The following is a 23,992-nucleotide window of genomic DNA, read 5'->3' on the forward strand; positions in this document are numbered from 1 at the left end:
ATGCAACACTGCAGCGGCGAGAGAACAACAAATTGCAGACAAAGCAACGAGCTGTGGATGTCGTGAAACTCCTGCACGAGGTCAAACGAGCAGCGATCATACGATCCCATTCCTCGGATGAAAAGCATTGTTTTCCGCCAAACTCCCTCCCCGTAATAAGGCCGTGATTGATGTGCGGCTGCATGTGAGAGCTCGCTCGAAGCGTCCGTCCAGATGAAATGGAAACAATCTGAAAACCTTCTATGGAGGATGGAATTTCCCCGACTTTTTTGATCCAGCACGGCATTTAAAAAATGCACACAGATATGTAAATCTCCCTCCACCGCAAGCCGAACAGCTGTGCCTGGTTTCCATCATTCTTTGAGAACCTGTAGGTGTCTGTGCAGCCAAAACTGAAATCCAAGGGGGTCACAGACACCGCCGGACCGATTAACATAAACCTCCATCCCTGCTTGAGTTATCACCTTATATAAAGCGTAGATGTGCATGTGCCTGTTCCCATCGGTGCTTTCTATTCATGCTTGTTTGAGTCCATGGGCCTGTAGGGAACCTCTGCAGACTGAGACCATTATGGGAAACACTTTCGGACAGGACAGGACGAGACCAGGATGGTGGAGGGGCAGCGGAAGTTTTTCTTGGGTCATTCCCAGACGTTTCTAGATCTCAGGTTTCTCCCCGTCCAGTGCCGGATCCAGATCCTCTTCCTCCCCGACAGGCCGGGCAGGGCTGGCAGCTGCGTCTCCAGGCCCCGGCTCACCCCGCATGTAATAGTTTCCTTCCTCCCCGAGCCGCTCACCTGAAAAAAGAGTCGGATGGAAGAAGGGGAGGAAAATAGTCATCTTTTCTTCCCAGAGATGGACTGAAGTAACCCTTCAGCTGGAGAGGAAACCCAATACGGCCTCCAGCTCGCTGTCTGAGAGGACGGAGAGGGGAGGGCATGGGGGAAAGGGGGGCAACCAAAGTGGTTCCATGTGAGAAATGGAAGTGAAGTCTGGGAAAGACAGAGATCGACACCCTGAACGCCCCTCCCTTTTCCTCCCCCTCCTTCCCTACTTCCCATCGCTGTGGACACCAAAGCTCTCGTTTATTCTGACTACAGCTGTTTCATCGACGTTTCCTTTCAATCCATTCTGTTCATATGCTGTATATGATGGAGGGATCTTATACAATCAGATCCCTCCACCACTGAAGGGACCTAGTGGGTCACAGGCCCAGGGGCCCAAAGTGTCAGGGGCCCCCCTGGCCTTCACCTACAAAATATCAACCAAAGAGACACGAACCACCCATTGAGAGACTCAAAATGACCACAAAGAAACACAAAACCAGCACAAAGAGATCCAAAACAGCTGCAAAGAGACACAAAGAGACTCTCACAACTATGAAAAAGAGCAAAACAATTACAAAGTGACAGAAACCCACAGAGACACAAACCCACAGAGAGATGAGTAATGAGTATAAAGAGACTCAAAACAACAGCAACAAAAAGAGCAAGAGCCGGAGAGGTGCTGGAGCCTTCTGCATGTCTGTGGTCTCTGTCTCCTAATCTCACTCATAATGTTGAAGCACTTTCAACGACCTTTGTGTTTTCTATCATGTGCATCTTGTTTCCTGTATTCATTTGCATGGCGTGTTGCTCTATTTAGTTCTAACTTTTTTCTGTTCCAGTCGTTTTAGTTTTATTTTATTCTAATTCTGTGCTCCCCTTCTATGCTATTCAAGACTGTGCCCTTCTATTAGATTCAGTCACAGTCGGCTCTGTTCTGACTCTTTTAATAGGAAACTTCTCGAAGCAGCAGCAGCTCCAGTCTGTTCAGGTAGCTTCCTCCCCTGCGGAGCCGCTCTGAGGAGGAGGCCTAATATCTGCAGACATCTATGGCCGCCGCCCAATCTGTTGCACGCTCCGTTCATTTCACGCACTGCCAGAAGTGCTTTGTAATTATCCTGATATTGATGAAGGCTGATTCCAGCAGGTAATCGCTGGCAGTTCAGCTGTTTTTACGCATCTCAGCAAAATGTCTCTATCCATTACCAGTGGCAAATTAATTTCCACTCAATGACCATACTTGTTGATAATCTACCTGCTTGTGTGTGTGTGTGTGTGTGTGTGTGTGTGTGTGAGCTCTGAACAGCATATAACTTGGTTTACCTCACACAAAGATAACTGTGGGCGTTAGCTTGACACTACACAGTGGCCCGTAGCACACTGATGCATGTGCTTCAGAGATAAAAGGGAACGGGAATGAAAATAGACGTAGAGCTATGAAATTGAATTTTAAAGAAAGGAAGAGATTTGGAATAAGAATATAAATGGCAATAGGAACTGGAGTCGGAGTGAGAGTAAAATGAAGATATGAATGGGTGAAGAAATAGGAATAAGAATATAAATGGGAAGATAAATGTGTAAGAAAATGGGAATGAAAATAGAAATAGTGAAGGAAATGGGAATAGGCATGGAAAAGAAATGGAAGTAAAACAAGGAATAAGAATAGATTTGGGAATAGAAATATACAACAATATACCATATATTTAGGATATTATGACACGACAACTCAATTCAATTTAAAATCATGACTTCCCTTCCTTGAGAAGTACTTGTTTTGATATATTTAGATTAATTTTTGCAGATTGATGCCTCAGCATTTGCACATGTTGTGTACTGCAAGATCAGTGTCATAAAGATGCAGCTAATGTGTGATTCCTGGTACAAATGACCACTCCTACTTATTAACACCATTTGGACATCTTGCCGTGATGCATTGTGGTGTATTGGAGATCCCTTCCACCGCCGCACTCAGGGTAAATAAATGCGCCTTAAAAGAGTAAATGAGCTTGAGCAAAGTGGCCCTTTGAGTCCCCATGTTTGTGGAGCAACCATAATGGATTCTTTAGAGCCGTGAACGGTTTATAGGCATGACAGCCATGTTTCGGCACGATGGGCTTATCCCTACGCAAGGTGCTAAGGATATTAGGGAATCAGCGTAAAGCAGCATGGCAATGATGACTGTAGCAAAGCCTCAGCTCGCTGGGATTATAAGCCCTCAGCTCTCCAGCACTCCTTCCTTGGGAAAGAGGGGGAAGGAGCGGCCTTGGCACAGCTCCACGCTATGATATCCTCCATTATTTCGTGCTCCATCTCTATTGTAGCCATACAATTGAAAGGCTGCTCCTCAATCTGGGGATGGGGCACATTTGAGAGGAGGTCAATGTCGCCGATCGTGGCGTTTCCTTTTCAAGACGCTGCTGCAGCCCCTGTTGTCCATGTGGAGATCTGTGGGAACGGTTGGATGAGAGCCAGCTCTCTACTGCCTGGCACGGAGCTGCAGCCTCATATGAAGCATTGATGGCACACGCCAAGCATGGAAACCGACGCCCATAAGGTTCCCTCAATTAAATCCCTTCACTTTGACGTCATAGCACTGTTTTCACTGCAAATTCATCATTTTCACATGCAACTGTCAATGTTTGGTTCTCATTAACAAAGTATATCCTTTCGTTAACAGAGAGTGACTTGTGAAATGAATGCGTCGCACTCATCCCAAGTCCACAGTGAGCTCACCAAACGAACATCTCCACCCAATCCACCCACGGTGGCTCGCCTGTCAGGGACGGACCACAGCAGAAGGATGATTAATGCGCCACCTCTCACCCCCCACTGTAAATTAGAGAGCGTGGGTCGAAGCTATTTTTCTTAGTGAGCAGCACGCCTTGTGGCTGAAAAACGGGGCAAACACTGTTTATCATCTGCCTGACGACAGCCCTCCTCGGGGCAAATTAACCACGCGGCCATATCGACTGGCACGGGCCGGGAGTCAGTGCCCCTTCACTTTGATTCATCTCTCCGTGTTCCTGTTCCAACTCTGTCAAAGTAATCTCAGTGAAGACACACAGCATTGATCTGTAAACACAGCATACTGTGCCCGAAAACACACACACACAGACACACACAGAGGGAAAGAAGCCACAACAACAGGAGCTTCTGGTGATTTGCATGCATTATAATTGGCAAACAGATATGTCATTGTAAAATGACCATATTTGGAGATACAGCGTCAGTTTGTGACTTGTAATTCAGCATGATGACATGGAGGCAAACAAACATAAATCACCTGATCGTCTGCTGCAACATCACGAATGGGAAACATGTGGTCGTGCAGAAGGTGTGTTGTACTTTGAGGTATGCACAGCCCTCAACCGTTCCACGGAGGAATGAAGAGAAGTTTGGCGAAGGTGGCAGCTTGAGCTCATTTATCCAAGAAATCCACACAAAACGTTGTGTTAATCCATCTCTGCACCGACTGCACCACATATGCAAAACAATCTGTTTTATGTGTAGCCTTGCCAGCGTGTTTGGCAGACGGTGACTGAGCATTTTTCATTGTGTTATTTCTGATAACTCATGTGGATCGGCTGCTTTAAGTCCTGTGGCGTGACACTTACAGTACCCCTGCTATTGTCAGTGTTTTTACATGGAAGACAGATGGTGCTCACATGCAGTTCGCATTAAACCGGACAGGGCAGAGCCGTACAAGTGCAATGTTATTGGGTCTCTGGGGGTCAAAGTGGGACTTGCTTGTGACTCGCGCATGCCAGAGTGATTTTGTGGCGGCAGTCAACATATTTTGTTGAATAATCTATATTTTGCAAATTTCTGATGGTAAAGAAGTGAAAGTGATGTGTGAATTCATTATATTTTTTAACCTGAATACAGAGAAATTGTTAGTACGGTAGTTTAAGGCTGTTGTGACATGAGGAATAGTTTTAGTGTGCTGGATCACTGCAGATTTCGCTTTTAGCTGCAACATGTGGTCAGCATGTTTTGAATTTCCATGATCTTGCTGACAAACACACGGTTTCAATGAGTTTGACATTGTGATGTGGACTGATAAAAAAACTGTAATTGAAGCAACAAATACATCACAATACTCAATTGTTTTAAAATTCTCTGTTCTTTACACAGTGTCACTTGGCTCATTTGTCATTTTGTCATTATGTGGTCTGCTGTAATGTGGCTTGGATTATCCAGTTCATTCTCTTCTTCATTGTTTCTGCTATTTCTGTTCATGTATTGTAAAGATGTTTTATAAACATTGCCATTTCACTTGAATACATCTTTACATTTCTGGTGTTTTTTTATCTTTATATTTTCCCACATTAAATTAAATATAAAACACACAATGTCTTGAAACACTATGCTATATATACATAAGTAATGTTGATGAAGGCTCCGGGTTTGGAGTTGGTCTTTTTTTATTCTTAATAAAGAACATGTGCAAATATTATTAGCAGCCCATGTCACACATTCATTTACATTTCTGACATAATGAATAACAGTTTTAATGGAGCAAAAATAAGAAAAAAGAAACGTTAACTGTATAATGATTGTTTGGCCATTTCCAGCTGTATTTTCTGAGTATTTGTTTTAATTTGTATTTTTTATACATTTCTGAGATAAATAGCAGTTTTAATAAAACAATAAAATAAGGAATCCCTAACTAGGGTTATAGCAAATGTTGTTTGGCAATTTCTGGCTATATTTTCTGAGTATTTGTTTTAATTTGTATTTTATAATTCACGGTACTTGTTTATGACGTGTCCCAACATCCGCCTCCGACGTCATCAAGATCCGACAACATGGCGGCGTCCTGTGTCCGAACCGTGGGATCGATTTTAGGAAAATGTGGAAATTGCAGCTCGAGCTTAAACACGGTCACGTCGCAGTTAAGTCGACAGGTGAAGTGCGATTTTATCTTTGCTAAAGTAACAAGTTGTGTTGATATATCCCACGGGAAGAGGTAGAAATAGACTGAAATGGACAAACACTGACGTCCTTGAGCTAGCATCATGTTAGCATCCTTTGGCTAACGGTACATGTAGCATAATAACTGCCCTTTTCCTCGTTCTCAGGTCCTCAGCAGGCGGATATGTGTGAGCTCTGCCCTCCAGAGAAAGAACCTGGCGGCTGCGGGGCCAGAGAAGTTCACGGTGGAGTTCATCCAGAAGCAGGTGGAGGAGTTTAACATCGGGAAACGTCACCTGGCTAACATGATGGGAGAGGATCCCGACAACTTCAGCCAGGAGGACATAGATGTAAGTGAGCTGTACTGCTGACGTGCAGGTGCTCTCTCTGTGCGTGTCTGTCATGTTCCCACAGGGGCTCACAATGTGTTGTGATTTGGTTAATAATTCCTTAATGAAGGAGATTATAGGACACATGTTTCTGGGAATGGACATGTTTTGTTAGCATGTGTATCAAGCTAATATCAATATGTTATAATATCAAGGACTGCTGGGCCCCGGAATACGAAGCAGGATTTGGGATTATTAAACACACAAACATAACCGTAGTCGGGTGCATCGTGCCCGAGATGAAGCAGTGATGAGATGAAGCAGTGATGAGATGAAGCAGTGATGGTATAAACCTGTTTATTTATATTCACACAGTTGGCCTTTTATTTGTCCAGCTGTCCTTCTCTCATTTGTCAGTTTGAACTTTCAGCCTGGAGTATGCGTTTACCTTTGTCGTGTTTCTCTAATATTATAGTTTTCTCTTTGTTTGTAAAATATCCTCCGTGTTTGTGATTGTTCATATGCTGCAAACACCGGCCCTCACGGGTGTTAAGACAGATAACCAAGAGACACCATAATTACTAATATTATAGAAGTTGTTCTGCATTCATTCCACTCTCATCCACTCTCATGTCCATATTTAATAAAGTTGTATTTGCTCACATGATTTAATCATCATTCAATAATCACTTTGTTGCAGCTTCTCTTAATGTTATGTTATGGTAGGAAGTGCAAATTCTGTTTATATATTAAAAACACACCAATGAGACATGTTCCTTTATTAGCACCATGAACACACACACACACACACACAGGAGTTTATTTTGACTTAGTCCCACACACACACACACCATCTTGCTGTTGGAAACACTCACTAGAACAGCGAATGTGGATTAATCCTCCACTGACGATAGGCCCCACCGGTTGTGCTACTTCCTCCTGTTTGTGTAACATTTGGTAGAAACTAATGTGAGCAGCTGTTTAAGCCTTTTTAAAAGAGAAACGTGATATTTTACTGCTGCTGTTGGACCCGACAGGCTGGTAGTTGAGTGCCAGAAGGATAGATATTCTGCTTTTATTGTCGCGTAAAGAGCAAGATTTGTAGCTGCCACTTTTGAATTTGAGCCGAGCCAAAGTGTGACAGAGGCCATCACTTCACTGCCTTATTGTCCTGAGAAAGAGCTGCTGTGTGTTTACAGGCAGAGTGTGTTTCATAGACGTCTCAGAAGTCTTTTTACATCCCTCTTGGTGTCGGATAGCTCATCAACATTCATCGTCATCAGCCGGAGTTTAAAAGCCACAAAGCATTTTAAACATTGATTAAATTGATTAAGTTGCTGGAGAGCTTAAAGCTGTGCGGTCTCTTCACGTCGTCATCATCGTTAGCATCAGGCAGGTGGAGCCACCTCTGGCTAATCCGCTGCATCGGGGATATTCGCAACGCCTTCACACGCATGCTTATTCCAAATACATCAGCCCTCGCTGATCCGACCATTTAGCTTGATTTCCCACTGTCCCCTCACCCAGTCCCCAGTGCCCCTCACGCGTAATGAAGAGAGCTGTTGGCTCCAGGCTGTGAAAGCCGAAGCGACAGCTAGCAGCCCGAACCTGGATGTGTGGAGGGAAAGGGGAACATCAGGGAGGACTGGAGAGGAGAGAGGGACCGGATGAAGAGTCCGGACTCCTCAGATGTGATGCTGACAAAGACCCTGAGAACTCCAAAGGATGTTATAACATAACTGCGAATATCCAACGATTACTTTGAGCCAAGATTCTGCCTCCAGTCAGCTTCCGTTAACACGAGTAGTGAAACAATTAGTTGATTAATTGATCAGTTGATTATTTACATTTGTTAATGAATCGTTTCCTCAATAAAATGTCAGAAAATAGTTTTTAAAATGTCCGTAGTGATTTTCCCGTCACCCCAAAATAATTACATTCGTGCTAAAAAACAATTGAGTTGTATTATTTCATGAGTCGATGAAAAGAAAATCAATCGTCAGTAATTCAAATAATTTTGTGTTTGTTTAGAGACGAAAGAAGAGAAATAAATATACGTTTCTTCTTCTTGTCTCCTGGCCTGGTGAAGCTTTGTATCTCACGCTGTGTTGTCGTGCCGGAGCGTTTAGATTTGTTCACCCGGCTTGTTAAACACACAACAGGATTGATTTCCCGTGTCCTTCATATCTGTAACACTGGACTGCTGCGGTGTTTTCCCGGTGCCGGTTGGACTCGTTCCTCCTCTGTCATTCCGCTGTCTCCCCTCGGGGGTCTCTGGCATATTGTGCTGAGGCTCAGCGGACGCACAGATGTGTCTTCATCTGTTCCCCGCTTCTCTCTGCCTGTCTTTCCCTTTTCCTCTTCTTTTTACCCTTTAACTTCTCTTGCTGTCTCTCACACTCACACACACACACATCTCTCGACCGGCCCTTTTCTTCCTGCTTTCCGTCGTTTTGACAACCTTAAAGGCAGCAACCTGTTCCCTCCGTGCAGCACCTGCTGCCTCACTAATTGAACCGACAGAGAGGAAGAGGAGCGGAGAGACGGCGGAAGGGAAGAGATGAACAGACTGTCTTGATGAGTGTGGCGGGGCCAACACACTTTCTGTCTCCCTCTCTTCTCGCACACACACATTTCCAGTGCCATCTGTAGCCCTGCTAATCACACGGACACACACACACACACACACACACACAGCAGAGGATGAACTTGGAGTGAACTGTTGGATGTCGACAGTGTCCTCTGCTCACTGTCAACTGGGCCAGAAACTTGTGCTTTTTTCTGCTAGTTTTCTCCTCTACCTCTCCAGTCACACACACACACACACACATCACGCTCGCCTTTTTGTGAACCCGCAAGCAGCTTGCGCCTCCTCTCGTCGCTTCCACTGTCGTCCGTTGGTGTGACCTCCGTTGTTCGGACACGTTGTCGTGATCTGCCATCGGCGCGTCTCTCAAACTGCCATTTTCTTCTCCTGTTGTTCATTCCTTTGTTTCCTTCCTCTCACCAACAGAAGAGTATAGCGTACCTGTTCCCCTCCGGCCTGTTCGAGAAGAAAGCCCAGCCCCTCATGAAGGTACGTCTGCGTGGGTCACACTTGTATGAAGACATTTAATAATGTGTATTTCTCTGTCCTGCATGTTTTATTGACTTCACACCAAATCTCTGATTTCCTTTCCAGCATCCAGAGGAAATCTTCCCGAGGCAGAGAGGTATGTGTGACACATCTGTGACATTCTGAACGCCTACATAGTTGTGTGTTTTGTGTGAACTGGCTGCCTGTCTTGTCTTTGAAGCTGTCCAGTGGGGTGCAGACGGGCGGCCGTTCCACTTCCTGTTTTACACCGGCAAACAGTCCTACTTCTCCCTCATGCATGTGAGTACTGCAGGCAGGAGCTGAAGCACACAGCAGCACTGTCAGGTTTTGATGTGAGGTGGAGGTAAATCTTCATCCAGGCCGAGTCCCTAGTTCTTCCCACACCCTCGGGTCATATCCCATTCAGACGGAGTGAGTTCAGAGAGGGCTGCGCTGTCCCCGAGGAGCGGCAACGTCGGATCCTCTTTTCCACATGGAGAGCTACAGCTGAATAGAGCCGGGGTGAGAGAGGGGAGGGAGGGAGGGAGGGAGGAATACCTGCGGCTCCAGAGAGCTGAAGGTAGATAAATGGAAAGAAGGGTGAAAGAGAGAACACGGCTGGGAGACAAAGGGGCGTATTTGTAAGATTATAAATCAACATTAAAGGATGTTTAGTTTCGTCATTTGAACGTATACATGATAAAACATACAACGCTGAGCTAGATGAACAACAGGCATCGTGTGTTGTGTGAGATGGTGGAAATGAAACAATGTGTCCGGGATCAAAAGCCTGTTTGAGGTGTGGCGCATCTGGCTTGTCAGGCTTTGTCCCGCCACGGGGAAGGACTCCTCCATGGGGATTTTGGGGGGGAGGCCGAGGGGGAGAAAGGGGAGCTGCTGCACCATTCACACTGCTCCTCACAGCTCAGCAGACCTCCTCCTCCTCTTCCTCCACCTTTTGTTGTTGTCACACGCTCGACACACACATGCCCTTGTTCAAAGACGTTTCACAGATGAGAGGCGTGTGTCTGTATCTAAAACACAGAGCGGGGTGTGATCTCTGAATATTAGTCCCACGCTCTCACGTCTTACACACACACACACACACACACACACCATTCTGCCCTGCAGCCACAATCTGCACCCCCTGCTGTTGGATTAAATAGGTTTGTCAGACATGTCTGAGAGCTCATTCTGCAGGTTTGCTTGATTGCAGGCTCAATCACTCCCTTTTACACTTGTGTTTTCTTCCACCTTTCCTTTTCCTGTTTCCTTCCTTCCCCTCCTGTGTCCATTTCACCGCACACACACACACACACACACACACACACACACGTCAGGAGTGCTTCCAGGAGGGGGCAGTGGCGTGTAAAGCAGCCTCCCCGGTCGGCTGCTCTCCTCTGGCTGTTGTTGGGCTCAGCCAGCGTGGCACATTAACCCGCTCACTGCTCCACTGAGCCCTTTATGGCCTCAACCCCGGGGAACCTGGACACACACCTTCCCCCCTTCCCTTTAACCCGTGCATATCAAATAAATGCAGCACATCCAGGAGCAGATAAACACAGCAGAGAGCTCCGTCCTCTCACAGCCAAAGCCTTGAGCCTGGAGGTGTTGCCGTGCATATAAAGACTTAGTGAACAGAGAGAGTGGAGCTCGAGCTGTCTGTCTCTGTAACAACCTCGACTTAAATGTATCAGATACTGGCCCTCTCCTCTTTCACCCAGCCAATCCATGCGAGTTATTCCTCGCTACTATTGTTCCCGCTGTTTGCAAACGTGTAAAGCAAAGCCCTTCCCCCCCCCCCCCCCCCCCATGCTTCCTCTTTTTTCCTGATTTTCTATTACATTTATTTTTTTTCATGCAAAGAAAATTGCTTTTTGCTTGATGTTCCTTCTGTCCTCCCCCTCCTGCCTGCTCCTCCGGTGCCCCTCCGTCGCTGGTTGGAGTGGCAGCGGATTAGGCACACTCTATCAAGAAGGAATTAAACAAACATCTGGTGAATAATTGACGGGGAAATGAGTTCTCACCCAGGCACTGGGGGGCTGAGGTGGGGGTCCCTGCCTCGGGGACCCCGGGTTATTCCCAATGAGAGTGATCTAATGACGAGTGAGCCCCCAAACTGTCCCGTCATTTATTTAGTTTGGTGCTTTTGATTTTCTTTCCAGCTCTGCTTCAGGCCAAATACAGACACGGGTCACTTCAGTCCACAAACTGAAGTATATTTATAAGTCTATTGCCATGAGTAGATAAAAAAACATGAATTAATTTAGTGTCATCATTAATTGGCCAAAAAAGGTTCTGATACTGCAGAAATCAGAATAAATGTGAATTAAAATAATCTATTTTCTCTTTTTCCATGCTTTTGAGATGAAGTTCAACAAATCATCCTGAATGCGTGTCTGATGCGTTTTACAGGAATTGTACGGCAAAACCCTGAAGATAGAGAAGCACCAAGATCGTCTGAGAGCCAAGGGACTCTTCTCCAAGGACACCAAGCAGATGTAAGTAGAGGAACCCGTCAGATAGGAGGGCGGTGAACAGCTCCTCAAACATGCCGTCAGTGTTTTCTGTCTCCGTCAGCTCTCTGGGCACGAGCAGGTGGCTCACAAAGGAGGAACTGGAAGCGCTGCTGGTTGAGACCATCTCCCCTCATGATGTAAGAAGTCTCATCTCTCCTCATCGTTTGACTCTTGAGTTTCACTGAAACACCTTTTATCATGTTCTCTTCAGTACAATCGCTTCATCCAGCTGATGGAGCGCCTGCTGTCCATGCCCTACTGCGCCACAGAGGAGGACTTTGTCCTGCGGCACCGCCGGACACTGGAGTCTCTGTCCAGGAAGCAAATTGTGCCGACGCTGGAGCGAGATGAAAGGGGCGTGGCCTTCAGCACGGCAGACGGTGGATACACACTGACAAATGTTTCCATGAATGTCCAACTCAACACATTTACTTTCACTGACTTTTGAATCAGTTGCTCCCTTTGTTGAACACGGAGATGAAGGTGTGTTGCTCCCCTCAGGTCGGAGGAAGACGTCCACCTCCTCTGTGGTTCTCAGAGACTGCGGCTGCGGACGCATCACCATCAACAGCAAAGACTACCTGCACTACTTCCCCATACTGCAAGACAGGTAGGAGAGCTGTGTGAGTGCTTCCCACATGCTGCCTCGTTGGTCGATTCTTTAAAATGCAAGACGTGATGTCCTCCCCGTCAAAAAAAAATTAAAAAGCAGCTGTTCCACTCTTCACAGCATCGCCTGGCTTTTTATTTATCGCCTTCTCGTAAGTTAATTACACAGTTGAGCGAGTGCGTGTTCGTGTCTGTCCAGAGCCGGTGTTGTCACGCAGTGTGAGGACGAGCTGTAATTGGAGCAGAGAGGTGACAATTGACTTTGTCAGCAGCCATCGGCCATTCAGAACACACACACACACACACACACACACAACCTTATCCTGTTCCTGCTGAGTCAGAAGTCCCTCTAATGTGTGGTGGTGAGATTGTTAAAGAAAGCTCGTCACAGTGCTGGGATCCTCTCTGCTTGTCTAAAAAGTCACCCAACCAGACATGAAATGAGCTAAGCCGCCGCCGTTGATCCCACTATCTGTTCGTAGCACTCACTCCTGCGCTGCCGTTCACTTCATTTGATCTCCTGGTCATTTTCCCCTTTTCCTCCCGCTGTCAGAGAGCAGCTGATGTTCCCGCTTCAGTTCATGGGCATGCTGGGACGCTTCGACCTGCAGTGCAGCGTGAGCGGCGGCGGGCGGTCCAGCCAGGCGGGGGCGCTGCGGCTCGCCGTGTCCCGGGCCCTGCTCAGCTTCCTGTCTGTGGGGGAGGTGGAGACCATGAGACAAGGTGGGTCTCAGCGTTGTCAGTTTTAATAAATCCACGTTGGTGAACTTTAACAGAAGTCGCTCATTAATAAAGCCAACCAGTCAAATCTCAGGTGTTGAACATTGAAATGATATTAAATCAATCTGAGCAGAACATCAAATAATCAACTCATTTATCCAAAAAGCAACCCAGCTGTGCATAGATATCGGCTGCACTTTGTCTCAATCGTGTTTCCATTCGTCGCTTGTTCCTCAACTTGAACCTCCAGCTGGTCTGCTGACCCCCGACCCCAGAGTGAGGGAGAGGAAGAAGCCGGGCCAGGAGGGAGCGCGAAAGAAGTTCACCTGGAAGAAGCGCTGAGGAAGCAGATGGCCTCCCCTGAACTCGAACGTGAAACATTCAGGCTGACGTCTGGTGTCGGTGTTTCCCAGAAGCCCCGTCACGTCTGCTTATTTAAGGTGCTGGAAGAACGCACTCAAAGAGAGAACAGGCCGCCATTCTTCAGTACGCAGCCCCGACTCAACAAGCTGCAGTGAGCCTCTTCAGCCACCAGATGGAAGTGTGGGTCAAGGAACAAGATGAATATGTTCATCCATATATTAAACAGTGTTTTTCATGTAGAAGTACATGACTCCTTTGCTTGTGATTACTTGAATGTGTAACTTTTAGATGGTTTCTTGTGTCAGCATTTAACTTTGTTCATGACTTTAGACTTATAATACAAGTGCAGATGTTTGGCATTTGCACTTGATTTATTTAAATTGAATTATTCGTTAACGCTTACAATGATCGATTAGATTTCTGATCGATTAGATTTCTAATCGATCGATTAGATTTCTAATCAATTGATTCAGTGATGAACTTTTCCGTACCTGCAGGTTTGCATCATGTCATAACCAGCTTCAGCCACCAGATGTCGCCAGATGCACATGTTGCGCATGCGCTGCTTCTGCTGCTCATTATGCGAATATAAGTATCTGTTCAGAGCAATTAGGTCATTAATGTAATGGAGTACGTCATTCTGATGAATGAGTAACAATGCTCGGTGCACTGCATCTGCTAGAAACAAAAAAACATCTTGGCAGAAGAAGAAGAAGGGTTAGAGAATGTGTTAAACGGTGTAAGTTTACAGTATAAAATACAAATCCTGCACATGTCCTGTTCTAGACATTATATGCTCATTAATATTGTGACAGGTGCAATGTCTACCTGGAGTGGGTGAGGGAGGCTGGGGTGTGTGGTGGAGGGGTGGAGTCCAGACGGGCGCACCAGACTACAACCGGAATCAGTGTGAGGGGGATGAGCGCAGCAGCAGCTCGGCTCTACCTGTCCTCCGGCTCTCATTAAGGTTGGAGGCGAGGTAGCGCCTTTAACTGCGGGTTTTGTGCTGTCCTGGTCCAATGGAGGCAGCGGTGCTGAGCCACGCCATGATGGCAGAGGTGGACTGCAACAGCAACACCCTGAACGCCGAGTTGGAGGTGAAGAAGCTGCAGGAGCTGGTCCGGAAACTGGAGCGGCAGAACGAGCAGCTGCGGACCCGGGCGAGTAGCTGCTCGGGCGGCCCGCACGGGCTGTCTCCAACCTCGGCGTGCATGCTCGGCAGCGCCGAGGGATACCGTCTCCCCAGCCCGCTGCCAACCCTGATGCGTCAGTCGTCCTCGGGGTCGTTCTCGCCCCCGGAGGCGCCGTTCGACTATTTCCACTCGGGCGGGGACGGATCCGAGCCGTCGGTTCTGGATGAGCTGGAACTTTTGGATTTTGGTTCTCTGTGCTGCTCAGACGAGTCTGATGAAACATGGTAACTATTTAAATGTGCAACCATGTGTTGCTTTATGCGGTAGCTTTAAGTCATGGCTCCAGCGTGCGTGTGTGATTGCGATGCTCCTGTTAATTACGCCTGATTTCCTCATTGTGTCTGGATGCACCAGCCGGTCCAGCCTCCTGCTGCACAAAGACACGCACGCACGCGCACACACACACACGTTGGAAGTGAATTAGCTGAGAGGAGATGCCACTTGTTATCAGGCTGCACTAAGCTGCCATTCTCCCTCTGTGCATGAAATGATGTTCATCATTGGTGCCTTGCTCTACCTCACCGCCACACAGGGACTCGAACCCTAACAGTACTTTAAGACCACACATTCCATGAGATGGTGTGATTGTTGAGCTTATGTCTTGTGCAGAAAGACCCTATAACGTCATCTATTGTCTTCTTACACTGACGCAAACATTTGATGATGTTGCAAAGACACCAAGTCAGGAACTGGAGTTTCGCTCATGATGTAGCAACCTGCAGGGTGACCTGACCGACCATCTCACGCAAATAAACCAACTGGAACAGCTGAGTTCAACCAACAGTTCTTTTCATTCGTTCCCATTCAATTTGCTTTTCACTCAATCAATAAGGTCCTGTTTACAAGTGGCAACTTCAAATTGCCTGGTTTGAGTCCAACAATGAAGAAACTTGAATGTATTCAATCAAAGATATTGACAACAATATTTCAAACCCAATGATCGATTCAAATTACAAGTTAATCAGCTGTGCACTGCAAACATTGCTGTATATATCCAGTGATAACGTGGGTGATTATGACTTATCAGTTGAATAACCTGCAATAAATTCCTGCATTTATGAAGTTCTGACGTCCGTTTGTGTTCTGTTTTGAAGAGGTGTTGCAGTGTGTGGTGCTGTTGCATTGCATTACACTGAGGGCTGTGTCTAATATGTTGCCCAGCCCATATGTATCAGTGAGGAGATCAAAGTCCTCCTCGAAGAGGAAAGAGAGGGGCTGATTCTGCACTGCAGAACATTCTTATTCATCTTTTATTTGGCGTATTCACAGTGCAAGGCAAGTTTATTTGTATAGCACATTTCAACAACAAGGTAATTCAAAGTGCTTCACATGAAACCATTAAAAGCATAAAGGCAAAAGTAAAGGAGATTTAAAACATACATTGAAACAACAATCGATGTCTCCCTGAGACATTACGCTGCACGCAATCAACCATACACTGCCGCAGTTCTGCAATTACTCGCACACAAACCACGTCTGGAAAAGTGCAGGTCTATGAATGGTAACGGAGGTGTGTTTGTGTCTCACCTGATGCCACTGAAGGTTGTAATCTATAATTCAGCTCGCTCCGTGTTGCCCGCAGAGCAAAAACGTGGAGGAGAGAGTTCAGGGCTGATCCGCTCCTCTTCCTCATCATCTAAGCGGCTGATTAATCTGTGCTCGCAGTAATGCAGCCCTGCTTTTATAAAGAGCTTGCTCGTTCAGGGCTAATTAGCATGGAAAGCATGAACACCCACATGTTCGCATCACAGAGATCACAGCTGCTAGCATGGCTGCAGACTCTGATTCTCCAAACTCCTTTTATCTCTCCCTTTTTCATTTGAAGCATTTCAATCTGTGTCTCTTTCCAGGTTGTATGTGTCATCAAAAGCCAGAGAGTCCCGAGACGACTCCCTCACACCTCTGCAGTGGTGCAGGCAGGCTCTGGACTGTCCCAAATCAGAGCTGGAGGCCGCCAGAAGATCGCTGTCCCTCCGCCTGGAACAAGGTACGAGACCCCCGCACTGACTGATTTAAATGAGCTGAGGGTCTCAGCAGACCTGCAGCTTTCTGGGACTTTGTTCCAGATATGTGGAGCAGAAAAACTGAACGCTGCTTCTGCATGTTTAGTTCTGACTCTGGGAACAGAAAGTAGACCGGTCCCAGACGACCTGAGGGGTCGGGATGGTTCATAAGGTAGCAGCAGATCAGAGATGTATTTTGGCACTAAACCATTCAGTGCTTTGTAAACCAACAGCAGGATTTTAAAGTCAATTCTTTGTTGGACAGGAAGCCAGTGCAAAGACCTCAGAACTGGAGTGATGTGATCCACCCTCCTGGTCTTAGTGAGGACTCGAGCTGCAGCGTTCTGAATCAGCTGCAGCTTTCTGACGGACTTTTTACAGAGACCTGTAAACACACCGTTACAGTAGTCCAGTCTGCTGAAGATAAATGCATGGACAAGTTTTTCCAAATCCTGTTGAGACATAAGTCCTCTAATCCTTGATATATTCTTCAGGTGATAGGAGGCTGATTTTGTAATTGTCTTGATATGGCTGTTCAGGTTGAGGTCTGAATCCATAACTACACCTAGATTTCTGGCTTGGTTTTTGGGTTTTAACATCAGTGACTGAAGCTGAGCGGTGATTTTCAATTGTTCGTCCTTGGTACCAAAAACAATTACTTCTGTTTTATCTTTGTTTAATTGAAGAAAATTCTGGCACATCCAGTTGTTGGTTTGTTCAATGCAGTTACCCAGCCCTTGTATGGGATTATAGTCCCCTGGTGACATAGTTATGTAGATTTGTGTGTCGTCTGCATAATTATGATAACACACTTTGTTGTTTTCCATACTCTGAGCTAGTGGAAGCATGTAGATGTTGAACAGAAGAGGCCCCAGTATTGAACCTTGGGGAACACCACATGTCATTTTAGTCAGCTCTGATGTGTAATCAGCTACAGACACAAAGTATTCTCGGCCCTTCAAGTAGGATTCAAACCAGTTAAGTGCTGTGCCAGAGAGTCAAAAGAGGAAATAAGTGATCCAGCGTTGCACTCCGACTCCCAATGGACCCGTTTATTCCGCACATTCTTCTTTGTTAGAGACAGTTAAGAGATTTGTATGTATTATGCTGCTAAACTAAGCATTTGGTTGATAGAAATCAGAAGAACAGTCAGAAATGTGTTGAATGTATAAAAAGCGACTCGATCTAAACATACCTCTCCTTCATCACTTCACTGAGACGAATGCGCCTCAGCAGAACGGTAGACCTTCCACACGCTAATCTGCCCATTAAGCAGATCAGGCCCGGGTCACCTGACCCGCGTGTCTGCATGGTCGCAGGCATCACGTCATAATATCATGCACCACAGAAGAAGAGGGAGCAGAAGTGCGGCTGCTGAGCTCCAGGTGTGTGTGTGTGTGTGTGTGCGTGTGTGCGTGCGTGCGTAGGCGGCGGCTCCCACGGCCTCAGCTGAACAGGCAGCCTGAGGCCTCTGGTGAGAGGAGATGGTGCTGCGGGGGCGAGCTGGTGTGAGGCAACACTTTCAAAACAGCGTCTGGAGTCTTTTCGAAGAACTGCGTTTGTGCTGCAGCGCTCTCTTTGTTGATCAGTCAGTGGTCGGTTCATAAAAGCTCCCACGTTTACTGATGAGGTCCAGCACTGAGCCAGACCTGATCCACGGTCTGGCTCTCGGCTCATCCCAGAGATGTTGGATGGTTGACATCAGAGCTCTGTATGGAATGATATCATGTCACATGAATGCACATAAATAGAGAAACCAGATGAAGACACAGGTTTGGTTTAACTGACTATTTGAGATGTTTTTATCAATTGAGACGACGTAATTGTGTATCACAATATCTTCTAAGTGATTTCCTCCACTTAAAGACAATAATATTATAGAATTATCTTATTATCCTGCCGAGTTACAGCTGGTTGCAGCAGAGGCGCTGCTTCTCTCGCTCTCGCTCTCGCTCTCTACAGTGAGGGAGAAAGGGAGAGCCGTTGCCATGGAAACCGTTTACATGAAAGGAATGCACCCCCCCCCCCATTATTTTCGTGTCTTCTATTCACATCCACATGCAGCAGAGAGAAATCCTCGTCCTGCATCCTCTAACACGCTTTAATAAGAGCCGCACATCTTTCTTCACGCATCTTCATTCCCAAGATATTCACATCACAGGTGCTTCAAGCCAGCTGAAGTTTCCTCTCGCCATCTAAGAATAGTAACGTGTGTGTGTGTGTGTGTGTGTGTGTCACACTCTGCACCAGGTACAGCTGCAGTGTGTGAGCGGCTCTGTTGAGTTCAATGCTGCTTTGTCCTTTTGTGCTGAGCACGTGTGGAGCTGTTGAATAGAGCAGTTGGTGACAGTCACAGTGCTGGTGAGGTAACCGCTGCACAGTACTGCCCTCTCTTCCTGTGTGTGGGGGTGTGGGGGGGTGTGGGTGTTGTTGCTTATTGGGTTCGGGGTAAATCGTGCTGCACCCTCACTTCTAATGACTTGCTCCATCATGAAAGAAAACGTATTCAGACACGTGCATCATGAGGCTTTTAATGCCTTTTTCAAAGGTGTACATATTGTTTTAATTTTGACAAATCGTTCCTTTCCGAGGAAAAGAACATTTGGTCTTATGCAACCACGCTCTGCTGCTTTCACTGAGACAGCTTCTGTGAGGAGAAGCAAGGTGGTGCATGGGAAGTGTAGTCTCAATGCTGAGAGGCACACTTGAGATGATGTTTAATGAAGAGAAGGTCTTGTTCTGGTATGAATATCCCCTCTGCTTGTTTCTCCTCAGTCTCCCGGTGGCGTAGCTCCCTGTCCAGCCCCTCTCCCACCTCCTCCCCCGGCCCTCCTCTGAGGCGAGTGGCCGGCGTGTCCCCCATCAGTTCTTCCCCTTCAGCCAAACCCTGCTCCACTCCCCAGTCGTCTGAACGACATGGTAACTCAGGACGTTTGGCTCGAGAGCAGCTCCGACAAATATTCGTGTTATTAAACAGGACTTTCTCTCTTTGTCCTCCCTCCCTTTAGCTCCGTCCCTCTCCTCCCCGCTCCACCTGCTCCTCCATCGGACCATGAGCCCTGTAGGGAAGGATCTCTCCCCCGCATCTGAGAGGACTCCCACGTTCCTCACCGCCAACCGCAGTAAGCTCAGTGCTGCGCCTCCTATACACACTGAACATCAAACTGAATTCTGTCAATTTTGGGTGGCTGATGACCCAGACAGGGTGCAGAGAACATCTCCACATAAGAGCAAAATGTGACAAGTCTTTCATCTGTATGTAGGTGACACTCGAGAGCTTTTCTCATCACTGAGCGTCGTTGAGCTGCAGTGACGCTCTCATTTGTTTACCTCTGTCGGCAGCGAGCGGGGGAGAAGTGGCACGAATCAAACCGTTTTCTTACGCTGGTTTGATTCTTGTTTTTAAAGGCCACAGCCTCCGGCGCTCCGCCCTCAGTCCCCAGTCATCCATGGACGGTGACCACGGTGCTTCATGGCCGGAGGACCACTCCATCACTCTGGGATACAAACTGCAAGACCTCACCGACGTCCAGGTCATGGCCCGACTGCAGGAGGAGAGTAAGTTGTCGACTCGGCTTCGATTCAAGGGACACGAAGCAGTGCGGTAGTTTGGCTCGGCCTACTGACAGCGTTTCTGTCCCCAGAACAGCTCCTGCCATGAGAAATTGTGTATAATTAAAACCCCAAATTGCTGGATTGGTCTTTCATTTCAGTGGTATCCAAACTGTGGGGGCGGAGACGGAGTGTATTTCGGGATATGTTTTAGATAAACTCAGTTATTTCAGTGTGTTGTATTGTTCCTGAGTGTACCAACTGTCCATCTGTCTCTCCTGTTCCCTCCTTTCTAATATTTTAACATATGGCACCAGATCTCAGAGCTCATCGCTACTTCAGCTTCATTAACCCCAGAAGGTGATGATTGTGTGTGTGTGTGTGTGTGTGTGTGTGTGTGTGTGTTGCACGCTGTACCTCATGTCTCGCTCCCCCAGGTCTAAGACAGGACTACGCCAGCACGTCGTCCATCCTGGCCAACCGCCGCAGCCAGAGCTTCACCTTCCAGCTCAGCCAGCTCAGCGCCGGCCCCGACCTGGACGAGGAAGACGAGGAGGAGGACGACGAAGACTACGGCCTCCTTCCCCCGCCGCAGCCGCGCCTCACCCGCCTGCCACACTCCCACACCTTCTCCAGCGTCCGAGACTGGCGAAGAAGCACCAGTTCCCTGTCCACCCCACCTTCCACCCCCTCCACACCGCCGTACCCGTCCGGTGGGTTCGCCTTTCAGCCTCAGCTCCAGCCACTGGGACTGGGACTGGGCAGCCTCTGCGCAGCCGAGCAGCATGGCTTCAGACCAGGATCAGGTGAGAAAAGAGCCGATACACCTACTGTACACCACCTGCCCTGCACCAACGTCAGAAAACACATTGGCGACTATCTGATGGAGCATGTGGCAGCGGAAGAGCCAGATGTTTCTCCTTAGGCGATGGAGGAGACCAACACCGAGCTAAAAAGAGACTGACTACTGCCACCCAAAAATACACTTCATACACTCAGGTATTTTAGTATCGCGAGTCCAAGAAGTTGAGGGACTGAAGAGACAGATCAAAATCAACAGTGGTCAAACTTTCCTCTCAAAATGCAACTTCTTCTGAGTCTCACTTCAATTTTTCGTGTCGTGAAAGTGAAGTAGAAACAGGCTAACTTTGCAATATCTGTCTGTCAATGGAGCTCATCGGTGATATCTGTGTTTATATCTTTTGTACGTGAAACATTTGTGTCTGTATTTGCAAACATGTGTACGGCGGATTGTATTTGGGGCAACTTCATCACGGCATCCAGCCGAATACGAGAGTAAGTCTCCGTCTTTCACTGAATTCAAAAAGAACTTAACCTCACAAACATCTAGAATTTCTTCGTCAACATCAATCCAACTTGAAACGCATCTAATTTAAACCTATTAATTCATTACCATTTAAATGTTGTTTCTCGTAATTTTCACAATCCAGCCGGCCTTCCCTCTCTAATCACCCCACTGATGTCCTTACCACGTGATAATAACTGTCTAAGCCTCTTGTACAAGCACTTTAAGCCCTCAGACTGGCGTGAGGGAGTTGGATGGGATTAGGAGTGTATATCTGACTGAGGGGGCTGGAACCTGTTGTTACCATGAAGGAGATCACGGACCGCTTTATGTGCCGTTTTAAGGAACGGGCATGACCGACAGCCAATCCAGTATAGTGGTTTATTGTTCAGGCTTTTAGGACAGTGACCGGGTCTATTGTATTGCTGCGTTGCTTAACTTCATTCACAGACGTTTGTTTGTCTGTCTCTGTCAGATAAGCTGCGAAGGAGCATGCCTAACCTTGTCAGAGCTCCCAGCATGCCTAGTGTGCCCAGTCCAACCAATCCTAGTGCTTCCCCTTGTTTGCTTCGTAACAGCCAGAGTTTTGATTCGTGCAGTGGGCTGGCTCGACTGCAGTCCTCCAGTGAGTTGAAGTGTTTTTCTTATTCACCTTTTATAATTGTGACATGCACGTGCAGCAAAAGGATCGAATTTCATCTTTCACCCCCACCCATCTCCAGTCCCCTCCCCAAGCCAGCTGCAGAACAGGGTCCAGAGCGTCGGGAACTTCTCCTCATTATCACGGCAACCACTGAAGGCCACCGCCTACGTCAGTCCCACCATCAAGGGCTCCGCCTCCGTGCCGACCCTCACCGGCCTCCAGAGTCTGAATATTGGCGGCGGGGGAAGTAACGGGGGCGTCAGTGGCATCCCTATGCTCAGTAAGACTCCTGCTTCCACCACAAACACGCCCCGCAGCAGCCTGCCCCGCCCCGCCTCCTTTGTTGGCACCCAAAGCTCCACCCCCCGGAGTAAGGTGGGCCAATCATCACGAAGGTAAACCCTTTTATCACTGGACTAAATATAAGTTGTTGTCAAATGAGTAAATATCCTTCCCTGTCTTATCAGGCTGACTTTAGATTTGACCATTTCTTTATTGTTTTCCTCAGTTTACTGACTCCTCCGAAGAGCTTGTCCACCCTCAGTGCCCTGCGTGACAGCAACTGGAGAGACGGCTGCTACTGATGAATGGATGAATGGTGCAGGAGTGCAGTGGAAACCCCGCTGGCTGGGGTGACTCGCTGCACCGCAACGTGACCCTTTTCCTCGGGGACATTCGAATGGGTTTGACCAAAAAGTAACTGAAACCTTAAATCCTGCATGGAATAGTTTAACGTTATCCAAAAGGACCACAACTCAACTGTCATCTATTCAATTCTATGCAGAATCTCTTCGGAGAAGACGGGTTGTGCGCGTGTTTGCATGTCGGGTCTGATTTTACTGACCGCTCGACACTCTGGGTTTGGTCCCTGCCAAGAGGGAGTTGTTACCCTCAGCAATAAAGCACTGGCTGTGGGGTACTAGTTATACTAACCTGCTAAAGAGGGCTGCCAGTTACTATACAAATACTGTATAACGATACAATCCTGTATGTATTTATACATTCATTTTAAATGACATTTTTTAACTTGTCAGGTGTTTTTCCCTCTGGCAACAAGCGCCGCTGATGCTGCTAAAAATGAATCGGTTCCTGTTGTTTTGGGCACATTTGGTAAAGTATGTATTTGTGTACAAAGCTAAGTAATAAGTGTGCTAATTCTATATTGTGTATTTCTATATGATTGAATTTTAAATGTGACCAAATTTAAATATGTCTGACTGCGTTTACAAAATTGTCTCACCATAAAAGCTGTGCATATTAACACTTTAAAGTAGTTTAACGCCCTGAAAGGGATCTGTTCCTGTTGCACTTTGTACAAATCTCTGAACTCACTCAAGTTCTTATGTTCAGTTTACTAATGTTGGCACTTTCTTTTACATTTTGGATTTAAGGGGAGAAAACGTTTGAGGATTATTGTTTTTTTTGGGAAGATTTCACAGTTACACATGGCATGATGTAGCACCCTTGTTTGTTTAAATGACCGTCACCGTGGCACTTTTCACAAAATCCTGACACTTTTGTTACTGTGATGGACTAAATGACTGAAACATTTTATTAAAAACACACTGAATTAAAGATGACTTTCTTTCCTCACTGCTTCATGTTGACTATAAACCTGCATACTTTGATTCCAGAATTAACACGCTCCACTTAGGATGCAACAAGCTGTGATAATAGTAGGAGATATGTTGCCACCTAGTGGTAGAAGTATGGAAATATTGACTGGCTAAAAAAATCTCAACGGGTTGACCAGAAGTATAATTTATTCTTTCTGCTTTTAAATCCCAACAAACTATGATTATTGTTATAAAATGCATAATTAAATTGATAAAACGGATAAATAGGACTAAAACAATCCATGTTTTGAATTGAAGAGATGGAGTGTTGTAATTTAAAGTAACACACAGCAGTCTGTACTCTGCGGCTATACTATGACTGTTTT

At 46.7% G+C, this 23,992-nt stretch overlaps 2 protein-coding genes across 2 annotated transcripts; both read left to right on the forward strand.

Annotated features, from left to right (window-relative positions):
- Nucleotides 1-5,622: 5,622 nt before the first annotated feature.
- mrps9 (mitochondrial ribosomal protein S9) lies at nt 5,623-13,616 on the forward strand. Its single transcript, XM_079296277.1, has 11 exons — nt 5,623-5,730; nt 5,905-6,087; nt 9,080-9,142; nt 9,248-9,278; nt 9,363-9,442; nt 11,558-11,643; nt 11,723-11,798; nt 11,873-12,041; nt 12,163-12,271; nt 12,824-12,993; nt 13,241-13,616. Exons 1-11 carry the CDS (start codon nt 5,632-5,634, stop codon nt 13,330-13,332), a joined length of 1,158 nt encoding a protein of 385 aa, XP_079152403.1. The 5' UTR covers nt 5,623-5,631; the 3' UTR covers nt 13,333-13,616.
- A 703-nt stretch (nt 13,617-14,319) lies between these two features.
- LOC306797370 (SLAIN motif-containing protein 1-like) lies at nt 14,320-23,609 on the forward strand. The gene is given in 11 exon segments (XM_079296707.1): nt 14,320-14,770; nt 16,397-16,533; nt 19,325-19,468; nt 19,558-19,671; nt 19,958-20,107; nt 20,419-20,462; nt 20,465-20,470; nt 20,472-20,907; nt 21,883-22,032; nt 22,130-22,445; nt 22,559-23,609. Coding segments are annotated over 11 exon segments (1,971 nt in total). The 5' UTR covers nt 14,320-14,372; the 3' UTR covers nt 22,635-23,609.
- Nucleotides 23,610-23,992: the final 383 nt, after the last annotated feature.

The sequence above is a fragment of the Melanostigma gelatinosum genome (genome assembly GCF_949748355.1).
Source record: "Melanostigma gelatinosum genome assembly, chromosome: 24".
NCBI lineage: Eukaryota > Metazoa > Chordata > Actinopteri > Perciformes > Zoarcidae > Melanostigma > Melanostigma gelatinosum.

Coding starts and splice junctions, on each gene's coding strand:
- mrps9 (XM_079296277.1), top strand. CDS start 5,632: ATGGCGGCGTCCTGTGTCCGAACCGTGGGATCGATTTTAGGAAAATGT. Junction 9,443..11,557: donor CCTACTTCTCCCTCATGCAT/GTGAGTACTGCA, acceptor TGCGTTTTACAG/GAATTGTACGGCAAAACCCT. Junction 12,272..12,823: donor TTCCCCATACTGCAAGACAG/GTAGGAGAGCTG, acceptor TCCCGCTGTCAG/AGAGCAGCTGATGTTCCCGC.